The sequence below is a fragment of the Dama dama genome, chromosome 25 (genome assembly GCF_033118175.1).
Source record: "Dama dama isolate Ldn47 chromosome 25, ASM3311817v1, whole genome shotgun sequence".
NCBI classification, from domain to species: Eukaryota; Metazoa; Chordata; class Mammalia; order Artiodactyla; family Cervidae; genus Dama; species Dama dama.
Genome location: NC_083705.1, coordinates 10,253,052 through 10,265,839, shown reverse-complemented (window position 1 = coordinate 10,265,839; position 12,788 = coordinate 10,253,052). Strand labels below are relative to the sequence as shown.

Here is a 12,788-nt window from a genome sequence, read left to right as displayed (position 1 = left end):
TCAGAATCTTTTCTAATGATTCAATTTTTCACATCATGTGGCAAAAGTATTGTAGCTTCAGCTTCAGCAGCAGTCCTTCTAATGAATAGTCAGGATTGATTCCCTTTAGGATTGAGTGGTTTGATCTCCCTGCAGTCCAACAGACTCTCAAGAGTCTTCTCCAACACCACAGTTCAAAAGCATCAATTATTTGGTGCTCAGCTTTCTTTATAGTCCAACTCTCACATCCATACATGACTACTGGAAAAACCATAGCTTTGACTAGGTGGACCTTTGTTGGCAAAGTAATGTCTCTGCTTTTTAATATGCTGTCTAGGTTGGTCATAACTTTTCTTCCAAGGAGCAAGCGTCTTTTAATTTCATGGCTGCAGTCACCATCTGCAGTGATTCTGGAGTCCCAAAAAATAAAGTCAGCCACTGTTTCCACTGTTTATCCATCTATTTGCGATGAAGTGATGGGACCAGATGCCATGATCTTCGTTTTTTGAATGTTGAGTTTAAAGCCAGCTTTTTCACTCTCTTCTTTCATCAAGAGGCTCTTTAGTTCTTCTTCTTTCTGCCATAACGTTGGTGTCTTCTACATATCTGAGGTTATTGATATTTCTCCTGGAAATCTTGATTCCAGCTTGTGCTTCATCCAGCCAGACATTTCGCATGATGTACTCTGCATATAAGTTAAATAAGCAGGGTGACAATATACAGCCTTGATGTACTCCTTTCCCAATTTTGAACCGTCCACTCTTCCGTGTCCGGTTCCAACTGTTGCTTCTTGACCTGCATACAGGTTTCTCAGGAGGCAGGCAAGGTGGTCTGGCAGTCCCATCTCTTTTCCATAGTTTGAATTTTCCACAGTTTGTTGTGATCCACAAAGTCAAAGGTTTTAGCGTAGTCAATGAAGCAGAAATAGCAGAAGTAGTTTTTCTGGAATTCTCTTGCTTTTTCTATGATCCAGCAGATGTTGGCAATTTGATCTCTGGTTCCTCTGCAGTTATGTACATGTGTAAAAATACACTGAACTGTACTTTTAAGATAAGTGCTCTGTATTCTTAAGATTCGTAGAGTATATGTCAGTAACAATTTTTTGATAAAAAGAAAAACAGAATGCAAAGGAAGACAACAGAATTCCCTTTGAGATGACTTTTCCAGCTGCCTAAAGGTGACAGACCTTGTAAAGAATGTCTGGAGAATTTCTCTACCATTGCTGAACTGGGTAGGTGGGTCAATGGTGCACAATTAAAGCATTGATCTTGAAATTCGAACCTTGCTTCTCCTTCTATGGGCAATTAACTGAAACTTGATAGCTCTCCCCCCTAAGACATGTGTCGATATTTCCTACAGTCAAAACACAGAGCTACTACATAAAGATGTTCAGAGTTTCCAACTGTACCGAGTTCCTGAAAGAAACAAGATCACCAGGAAACACTTGTCGCAATTCATAATGCTGGAGAGAGGGCTGCTTTAATTAGATTTGTACTTCAGACATTATATTCTCCACCACCATGTGGACACAACAAAACATCTAACCTCTGCACTGTTTTCTGCTTGTTTCACTTAAAATGTGAGCATTGATGTCCTTCCTTTTCTCATGTTTAACAGGTAACATTCTCAAAGAAGTGGAAACAAGAACACTTTTTATTTCTAACAGCAACATGTAGATAATACTGAGAGATCACACTACTATAGCAACTTATAACAACAAAAGTAAATATTTACTCCTTGTTTAACCTTGTATGTTTCATATGCTTTAGTTCAATTATTGTACATTGTGTGTAAGAGACTTGCTGAGTAATTTTTAAATATTTTTCATCTTGAAAGCTCATAACAACTCTGCCAAATACGTCATATTGATAATAGTACCACATGAAGTTGGCTAGTGTTCGAGCTGGGATCTATACCAATGTTCATCTATCTCCAGAGACAGCACAGCCATCCTTTTCTCCTGCTCAACATTCAGCGTCACTGAACCACATCATTCCCCAGCTTTATCAATAAAGGCTTCTAATGCCAACTTGGGACAACTGTCTCCCATTGTCAGAAGAAAATCTGTCCTGTCTCCCTGAACACTTTCTCTCTTCCCGGAAGCCACTCATGAGTTAAAGGTCTGTCCCTGGTGGATGAAAACAGGCAAACTGAAGTCCCACTTACCTTTACCACTTCTTCTCCATCAACAATCTTCAATTTTTCTAAATTTTCCTGTAGCAGTTGTGGCTTCACACGCCACTTAAGCAAACCCAGCAAGCCCACTAAAACAGAGTCCAGACAAGCAGAATTACTATTTACTGGCCTAAACTGTCCATATCAGGACCGCCCGGGCCTGACCACACATACACACACGCACACACACACACACGGACACACACGCAGAGCTGTCAGCGGTCCCAGTACCATTCTGGGTGAGCTTTGTGGAGCACACGAGCGTAGATATGGAGAAGACGTCCCGGGAGCTGACGGACAGCCCCCCAACGCTGCTGGAGCTTCGACTCAAGGTGGCCCCCTTGTTCTCCACGTGGTGTCGGTAAGAAGGAAGCGTCAGGTAAGAGCTGGCGTCCTCCATTTTCTTGCTGTCTCCCTGGAAACAACACCCTCGTTACTTCCCCAGCCGAAGGCACGCACCCGTGGCCACCCGCGCCTGCAAGGCCGGAGTACACGCGGTAGGCGCGGAGGGCCAGCGCAGCGGGGAACGTCATCAGCGGAGCGAGGCGCGGCGGCGGTGAGGTAGGGCTATTTTTCCACAAGGCGGGGGAGAAGCCAAGGTCACATCAATGGGAAAGGGGTTGACCATTCACCGATTTGAAGGCTCTACAGACTTCATTAATGGCACAGAGGGAATTAAAGATTCCCCAATAGCATATTTTAGTTCAGTCTAAGTTTCATAAGATTTTAATACAAACAAGCCCACCTGCGGGATAAGGAATCAGATTAAAGAGGAAAGGCACTGGATTCTGAAAGTGATGGGATTGAGACCCTATCCTACTATTCACAAGTCTGTGTTATTTTGAATATGTCCCTTTGTCTCTGTGTCTCGTTTTTCTCTTGATTAAACTGATTATGAAGCACATTGCCTATGCTTCATAGCCAATTCTAGAAATTTTGGGTGGACTAGATGGCAAAATGCGTACAGAAGACTTAGTGAGATGACAGAGACATAAGTCCCTCGCATGCCGAAGTGAATGGATGGAGGGAGGCCTTACAGCAGGCGACAGGTGTGGAGCCCTTACTCTGCACTGGGTGCCGCAAAAAGTGCTCTTCATGCTTCAGTGAACATCATTTAAGCCTCACAGCAGCTGTTACTGATGGGGATACTGGTAGCATCTCCAGTTTACAGATGAGGAGACCAAGGCTTAAGGAAGGTGACCAAACTGAAAACTGACTGCAAATGGTACTGTAAATCTATTGAGGAAGAATGGCCTTTAAGCCAAGAACTACCTGGATGCATCACAAATGAGAAAACAGGCTGTACAGAAGAAAAAAGGAGTGTTTTGGAACAGTCACAGAGACTCAGAGAAGAGTACCATGTGATGAAGATTTGATGAGGCTGTCTTTGCTATCCAGACCAGAGCAAAAGGGCAACCCCAGCCTCCAAGGCTGAGAAAGTCAAGGGCAAGAGTGTGATCTCTGTGATCTCTGACCGCTTAGCCTTGCCCTGATCCACAGCCACACCCTGTGCCTCCAGCCAGGTGCCAGCAGAGGCATGCCACTGTCATGAACGGGGTTGTGGGGGAGCATGTAAGTCCAGGAAGACACCCCCCACTCCCAGAGAACAGTGCAAGTCTCATATGCAAAAAGAACACAGCAACAGCTACACTCTTCTACACGGTCCTTCTGCATGGGTCATCTTATGGTCATAAATATGACCATCACTGTTTGAAAAAGAAAATAAGTCTCAGGAAGACACATAAGATGACTCCAGGTTATCAGCAGGATTAGAACTCTAAATGCTAATATTTTTTTCCATTCACTATAGTGATGAGTCTCTCAAATATTTCTTGCTGGTCTTCTGAATATCCCACAGGTGTCTTACGGAATGAAAGCCCATTCTGTGGGTGACAACCTTCCACTTACTGAGAGTGCCATGCGCCCATTACTGTCACGTTTACATGGAATAACTCTTGTGATTCTCACACTCACTCACTGAGGGCTCACAGATGAGGACATGGAGGCCCAGAGAAGTCCAGACTTGGTACCAGGTCTCACAACTGGAGAGCCCTGAAGCGTGTCACTGGGGTCCCTGCTCTCATTTACCAGGCAATCTTGCCATATCCCCCTCACTTCCTATATGCTCCTTGCTGCAGAGTTGATCTCAGTTCATGGGCTTCCCTGATGGCTCAGCAGGTAAAGAATCCACTGCAATGCAGGAGATAGATGCAGGAGACACTGGTTTGGTCCCTGGGTGGGGAGTATCCCCTGGAGGAGGGAATGGCGACCCACTCCAATATTGCTGCCTGAAAAACCTCATGGACAGAGGAGCCTGGCAGGCTACAGTTCACGGGGTCATGAAGGGTAGAACACAGCTGAGCACAGCACAGAGACATGGTACCTTTAGGACAACCAAGTCATGGCATCCATCATGCAGAGTGGTCCCATCCTCCTTCATCAGCTTCACGTAGGACATGGCAAAGTTTTTTTCTCCTTTGTCTTTAGCTAAAAATGGCATTTTTGAGATTAGGAAAGAAAACGGTACCGGGGCCACCCACCCACTACCAAAAGGAGTGATCCCACCCCACTCCTCTTAGGGCCGCAGAGATGCCATTTGGTACTCACATTCCAGGGATGACCGATGTCGAAACATGAATCGCAGGTGGATCCTCTGCATGTCTTCAATAGGGACAGCCACCTCAGCAGGCAGAAACCAGAGCTCAGGAGGCAGTGAGTTAAATGGCCCTCCCCACTGCACCCTGCCCTCCCCCCAAAAAAGGCAGCCTGACCATTTAACTGAGAGTGCTGTGTGCTAATACATCACCCATTCATCAAGCCTGATGAACTGTAAATAAATTACATAAGAACTAGCAATGAAGAGAAAATAAAGTACCAAATGTAATCCATTTGGCAAATTGCATTCCCAGCCAATGAAAAGGGATCCATAAATTATAGTGAGGAAAAATGAATCTCCCCAAATTGATATAAAAGTCACATAACTTTAGCGCAGGATTTGATGCACTGCAAACTGTACGATGCACATTTTCCTTACACACTCCAGGAGTTCAGGCAATTGCAGCAGGGCTTAGCAAATTAACAATGCCCATTAGGGGGCTTGCTGGAAGACTGTCATTTATGTAGATTAATAAAAATGTTTGAATCTGATCATATTTGAGACATCCTAGGGTTCATTTCACGGGAATCTTTGGTTAGAGCCATGTACAGATGCTTGTTCCTCCAAGGACACTGGGCCAAGACCATCACCCCTTGGTCACCCAGTTTCACTGTCTAGTGAACGGTCTTTGCTGTATCCTTGATACAGGTGCTTTCGGCCTGGGTCTGGACTATCCCACCACCCAGAGCTCCACAGCAACCTCTGTATTGTGCATTTCAGGCTTAGCAACCTGTGGGAAATCCACTCAGGCTCTCAGTGGGCACTGCTCCAGAGAATGAAATTTGAGCCCCCTCAAAAATCACTTCTTATGCATCTCAGAGCAAAAGAACTGAGAGTTACACGGGCAGCTGTTGTTCATTCTTTCACTGCACATTGAATCATTACTACCATTATGTGAGGCACTGGCCACACTGACATTAGACAGCGTCCTTGCATCCAAAGAGACCGCAGCCTACACGGGGCAATACATAATTATCACGATGTGATGACAGCTCACAAAGAGATATAACTGGGGTGCATGAGAGCACAGAGAGGAGAGAACAGCCTGGTCTGATGGTCTCTGAGCCCAGAGATGGGTGGGCCATTTGAAGAGAATGAGTGCAAGGAGACCCGCTGGGAACACGGGAATGCCACGACAAGGCAAGAACCACTGAGGCCTGAACAGCTCCCCCCACAAGGGGAGCCTGACCAAGTCTTCAGTTTGGGTTCAGAGCACAGGGTGAGCAAAAACTGCTACTGATCACAAGACAGAGATATGTGAAGCTGTGATCAAGCTTCACTGTTCACTAAATTAATTCCATACCCTATTTTTAACACACACTATTCCCTTCTGCTATAGTGCGACAATCTGGTAATGCAAATATTTGTGGTTAATGCCATTTCCATCTGGGGTACCCTGTCAGTAGGGGATCTTCCAGGCATTAAATAGCTTTTTATAGCTTCACATTTGCTCGCAAGCTCCATCACTCCTCACTGATGAATAGAAGGACACAACTTGGTGGCTGGCGCACAGTCTATGAGACCATCTGACAATTCCAAGGCAACCAGGCCCTGACCAAGGAAGGGTGAGCAAGAGAACTAAGACACTCACCCACTGGGCCGCCCTTCCCCTGCCTGACACACCACCAGACACAGGATAGGGCATTGTTTCAGGTCTTAGGGAGGTGTCTTAGAGTCCCTAGATTCATGTTTGCAATTATTATCATCATTGTTATTATTATTATTACCTTGACTGTTTCCATCCACCGTGGCTGTTTGACTTGATAGTATACAACGGACCGGTATTCATTCATAGGCTTGTCCCCAGCTCCCACACAAATTGCATTCTGACCCAAGAAAAATGAAAAGAGAAAACACCATAGAATTGTCATTTTCTATGCTTGGGCAGTTTTGGGCCAAGGCCAAGGCTGGCCATAGGGCCTGAGACAACCCTTCCTTCTTTAAGCCTTCTGCCAGGTACCCTTCTCCATCACGGATTTACCCATGAGTGTGCCTGGCCCTAGGAGTGACAGCTGCTTACTGCAGAGATTCTATCACTTGTGTCCTGGAAGCCACTGGAGCACAGTAGGTGCTGACATGGCTGCCCTGTTGTCACTGGTAACCGGCCTTGGAGTTGCGGCATGCTGCCAGTCTTCTTAATCCTATTTGTTTCTTATATCTGAATTGCACAAAGCTTACAACAGGCTCAGGTCAGCCAGGCACCAGCTCATTCCAATGGATTTCTGATGCTCACACATCGAGGTCCCAGCAGAAGCTGGGCAAGGGGAGGGAGATCAACCTTCAGACAGACACATGGGCAGTGGGGGCTAAGGAAGCCCACAGTGAGGGAGCATCTTCCAGACACCATCCCAGGCTAAGCACTGGGATATGGGCATGAGTCAGACAGGAAACCTGACATGAGGGCTCAGTGTGGTGCAGGAAACATCATATGAGCAGATAAATCACTAGGCAACATGAAGTGACAACAGATACATGTATCCAGTTCCTTGGTATCCTTGGGGGCTTGATTCCAGGGCCCCCTCTTTCCCATTGCTGATTTTAAAAATCCATAGATGCTCAAGTCTCTTACATAAAATGATACAGTACAGTTGACCTTCCTTATCTGCAGATGCAGAACCTATAGGTTTAGGTATGGAGGGCTGACTGTGTAGTAATACTATGGAGCACTGAGAAAGGTCACTTCAGTTCTCCCTAAAGACTCAAAGAATATTTCTTAGAGGTAATGACAGTTGAAGATCTCAAAGAAAGATTCCACAGTGGGCTTGAGCAGAAAGGCAGGAAGGATACTCTGAGAGAGTGAGAAAAGAGCAAGCAATATAGGGTATTGATTATTTGCCATAAAAATCACCCTCACGGTAACAAGGAATTATCTTGCAATAGACTATGCATGTGTGCATGCTCAATCACTTCAGTCATATCTAACTTTTTGTGACCCCATGGACTCTAGGCTGACAGGCTCCTCTGTCCATGAGATTCTCTAGGCAAGAATACTGGAGTGGGTTGCCATGCCCTCTCCCAGGGGATCTTTTCAACCCAGGGATCAAACCCGAATTTCTTGCATCTCCTGCAGAGGCAGGCAGATTCTTTACCACTGAGCCACCTGGGAAGCCCTGCAATAGACTATGAAAGTGAAAGTGAAAGTCACTCAGTCGTGTCCGACTCTTTACGACCCCACAGACTAGGCAGTCCATAGAATTCTCCAGACCACAATACTGGAGTGGCTAGCCTTTCCCCTCTCCAGGGAATCTTCCCAATCCAGGGATCAAACCCAGGTCTCCCACATTGCAGGCAGGTTCTTTATTGGCTGAGCCACAGAGTATGCCAGCCCCCAATTCTGTGTTCATTCCAGCTGTTTGGTCCCAAAACAAGATCTAAGGTAGGGTCACCCAGAAGAATCTTGAGGTTGATTTTTAAAACAGAACAAGAGACTGTAACCTCAAGTCTTCAGAGATCTAGGGACATGAGAACTGGTTTTGCAGCCCCAAGCTCCCAAATTGCAAAGTGTGTCTCTGGGCTTTTTATGGTGTAAGGATCCATGCTTCTCACCAGATTCCATCAGATTCCATCAGATTCTCTAGTGGATCCCCTACCAGGCTGAATGACCAAAGCTGGCCACATACTTTCACTTTGGGTCCCCTGGTGAAGCAAGCTAAGCTATGGGAAGTTACAATCCTGTCCCTCTTACTTGAGAGCCTGCTCCATATTTCTGAGCTATCAGGAAAGAATGAGTTTTGTTTCAATACAGACTGATGCTACCTACAGCCAGATTGAAACCATTTGAAAAGGATATAGCATTCTTTCAAAACTTATCCCTAAAAATCAAGGACAACCAGGGAACTGCAAGTGAGGGAAGACACACAACTCTCTTTTCAGTGGAATGGATCCTTTCAGAAGTTCTTAGGTACTGAACTATGCTTCCAAAGTTCTCCTGACCACGTGGAGTGCTGTGTGACCAGCGCCATGCTGTGCCTTTTGTACTGACTGCCTCACAGTCACCTCTGACGGCTACTGCCATTATCCCCACTGCAAAGCTGAGCAAACTGAAACCCGAGAGACTAAGTCACCGCCCCCAAAGGGGGAGCCCCAGGACCACATCGCACACCTCTAACCCCTTGTCCAGTGTTCCCCCATAACAGCCTAGATGCCTTCTACTTCCCAAGATTTATATCTCATGACATTTACGGGCTTAGCATTTCTGTAGCTCCGGTGAATCCCATGTAGCTTATAAAAACTGAAAACACACATATATCTCTGGTGAGAGGAAAACTGCTGCACAGCAGGCAACTGCATCCCATGAAATTATCTTGATGATGAAAATTTCTGATTGCCTAAGGCAGAGTAAAACATTATTTTGAGAAAGACCTATGGCAGTGCCCTCCCCATAGACACTCCAGAGATAAACCTGAATGTCACCAAGTGTGTAGAGATAGCATGGTAACCAAAAATGGGACCCACTTTTAGGGAAAATATAGATCTGTATATGTCTCCAGGGAAAATATAGATCTGTGTATGTTTCTGTAAAGAAAGCTGAGCACCAAAGAATTGATGCTTTTGAACTGTGGTGTTGGAGAAGCCTCTTGAGAGTCCCTTGGACTGCAAGGAGATCAAGTTACTCCTAAAGGAAATCAATCCTGAGCTGAAGCTGAATCTCCAATACTTTGGCCACCTGATGTGAAGAACTGACTCATTTGAAAAGACCCCAATGCTGGGAGAGATTGAAGGCAGGAGAAGGGGATGACAGAGGATGAGACGATTGGATGGCATCACTGACTCAATGGCCATGAATTTGAGCAATCTCCAGGAGCTGGTGATGAACAGGGAAGACTGGCATGCTGCAGTTCATAGGGTCGCAAAGAGTCGGACGTGACTGAGCAACTGAACTGCACTGAATTGATGTCTCCAGTGAGTCTAGACAATAACTTTCCCCCGCTGCCCACCCCCATGGCTCCCAGTTAGCAACAAGAGCCCCTAACTGGCTTCAGGTCAGTAGAAGGAAGCCTGGAGTAGCTAATGCCAACTTGTTCTTGGTGGACACACTGCAGTGGGAGGAAAAGTCGGACTCCAAACACAAACACTGTTTACCTCGTAGGAATCACCTGAGGGAAAAGGACATCAGGGGTCTGAACACACTTTGAGAGTCTGAAAGTACTCTAGCCTGACGAGGTCAGTCTTATCACGAGAAGATGCCAGCTAGTGTCCACAAGGTGGTAATCAAGCCTGAGATGGCTCTCAGTTCAGTTCAGTTCAGTTCAGTTCAGTCACTCAGTCGTGTCTGACTCTTTTGACCCCATGAACCGAAGCACGCCAGGCCTCCCTGTCCATCACCAACTCCCAGAGTCCACCCAAACCCATGTCCATCGAGTCGGTGATGCCATCCAGCCATCTTATCCTCTGTGGTCCCCTTCTCCTCCTGCCCTCCTTCCCAGCATCGGGGTCTTTTCCAACGAGTCAGCTCTTCACATGAGGTGGCCAAAGTACTGGAGTTTCAGCTTCAACATCAGTCCTTCCAATGAACACCCAGGACTGATCTCCTTTAGGATGGACTGGTTGGATCTCCTTGCAGCCCAAGGGACTCTCAAGAGGCTTCTCCAACACCACAGTTCAAAAGCATCAATTCTTCAGTGCTCAGCTTTCTTCATAGTCCAACTTTCACATCCATACATGACCACTGGAAAAATCATAGCCTTGACTAGATGGACCTTTGTTGACAAATTAATGTCTCTGCTTTTTAATATGCTGTCTAGGTTGGTCATAAGTTTCCTTCCAAGGAGTAAGCGTCTTTTAATTTCATGGCTGCAATCACCATGTGCAGTGATTTTGGAGCACAAAAAAATAAAGTCTGACACTGTTTCCACTGTTTCCCCATCTATTTGCCATGAAGTGATGGGACCGGATGCCACGATCTTAGTTTTCTGACTGTTGAGCTTTAAGCCAACTTTTTCACTCTCCTCCTTCACTCTCATCAAGAGGCTCTTTAGCTTCTCTTCACTTTCTGCCATAAGGGCTCTACCTTTCTGCTAATAGAGAACCTCAATGAACACCTATTATGTAGATTACCTCAGCTGGTATTACTAGAGTAAGATTCCACTGCTCATCTCATTTTCAGGCAGACTCCTAGGTATAGAGAGATTATGTAACTTGCTCAAGGTCGTCCCACTGATTCAGGCTGAGCCAGGCTTTCAGCCTGACTGCCTGGCCTCTGAGGTTGTGTCTTAACCACCGCACAGCACTTACCCCTGTGCCCTACCTCCACCCCCAGTAAACTGGCTGGTCTCAGAGGAGCGGAGGCTTCTCAGCCCAGTATCTGAGCATTTGTACTTAAGCCTGCTTCAGGTATCTACATTGGATTGTCCATTTGACCCCCTCAAATCCTTTCCAGGGCCTCAACCTGCAGTTGGTCACTGTCTCTAAATGCTACCTCCTTCCTGTTATTGAGTATTTACTGCCTGCCAGGCTTCCCAGGATTGGAGCAGAAAATGACAACCCACTCCTCTTGCTTGGAAAATCCCATGGAGCCTGATAGGCTACAGGCCATGGGGTCACGAAGAGTTGGACACCACTGTGCAACTTCACTTTCACTTTTCACTTTCATGCACTGGAGAAGGAAATGGCAACCCACTCCAGTGTTCTTGCCTGGAGAATCCCAGGGACAGAGGAATCTGGTGGGTTGCCATCTATGGGGTTGCACAGAGTCGGACACGACTGAAGTGACTTAGCAGCAGCAGCAGCAGGTTTCCCAGGTGGCTCAGTGGTAAAGAACCTACCTGGAATGCTGGAGATGCAAGTTCAATCCCTGGGTCAGGAAGATCCCCTGGAGAAGGAAATGGCAACCCACTCCAGTATTCTTACCTGGAGAATCCCATGGACAGAGGAGCCTGGTGGGCTAGAGCCCATGGTGTTGCAAAGAGCCAGACATGACTGGTGACTAAACAACAACAAGCTTCCTTACAGATACCGTTTTCTATAAACTGCAACCCCATGAGGAAGAGATTATTATTCCTCTTGGTGATGGTTTAGTTGCTAAGTTGTGTCTGACTCCAGGGACCTCATGAACTGCAGTCCACCAGGCTCCTCTGGTCCATGGGATTCTCCAGGCAAGAATACTGGCTATTTCCTTGCCATTTCCTTCTCCAGGGGATCTTGCCAACCCAGGGATCAAACCTGGGTCTCCTGGGCTACAGGTGGTCTCCTGCATTGCAGGCAAATTCTTTACTGACTGAGCCACCAGGGAAGCCTTTTTTCCTCTTTCACAGATACATAAACTTGCCCAAGATCACAGAGCTAACTGGAGGGAACGCTGGGATTTGAATACTGGCAGGCTGATCCCAGAGCCCACCCTGTTAACTTCTCTGCCATGGGCCTTCCTGAGCATGGTCACTGAGACTTCAAAGTGAGCCAAGGACATGTCTAACATACTCTATCCACTGACCTTGCTCCTTCGAGGAGCAGGAAGAGAAACTGATGGCCCTAAAGGGGGCTGCTCCCACAGGAACCCACCAGCACCAAACAGGAATGTTTGAGTATGCTGTCTGACACTTAATTAGGCAGTAATGTTGTATTTTATTTCGGCAGGTAAAGAAAGAAAGGCTTCCTTAGCAATTTTCAATAGTCAGTCAACTGAACTCCCCCATAACTTACCTCACAGATGAAACTATAAATTATCACTGTGCCTGCAGTTACCTCTCCATTTCAGTCTCCAAAATATCTGCTTATATATTCATCTTTGATAAGTGCATCTATTCAGCCTGGTTGGATATGACTTGAAAGGATAGCATAGGTGGAAGTATTGATAAAAATGTTTTAGAAACAAGATAAGGGGCCTGCTTTTCCATTACTGTCCCTTCTAATTTGTCCTCCAGCAATATTGAAGGCAAGTGGATCAGTGTTTTAAAAAATGAAGCTGAGGTTAGAGTTCTCCAACAGTAGTTGATAAAAATGACTTCAAAGCATGGTCTACACATTTGTGAAATGCAAATTC

General features: G+C 46.1%; 1 protein-coding gene across 1 annotated transcript in view; it reads right to left on the bottom strand.

The window, feature by feature from the left end:
• Positions 1-12,788, bottom strand: part of DOCK2 (dedicator of cytokinesis 2) — a 459,408-nt gene that overhangs the window by 382,937 nt on the left and 63,683 nt on the right. Inside the window, exons 15-19 of the mRNA XM_061129423.1 lie at positions 6,538-6,636; positions 4,762-4,834; positions 4,538-4,641; positions 2,386-2,569; positions 2,146-2,243 (exon numbers count right to left, since the gene is read on the bottom strand). Coding sequence (XP_060985406.1) covers positions 2,146-2,243; positions 2,386-2,569; positions 4,538-4,641; positions 4,762-4,834; positions 6,538-6,636 — 558 coding nt within the window. The remainder of the gene's footprint in view (positions 1-2,145; positions 2,244-2,385; positions 2,570-4,537; positions 4,642-4,761; positions 4,835-6,537; positions 6,637-12,788) is intronic.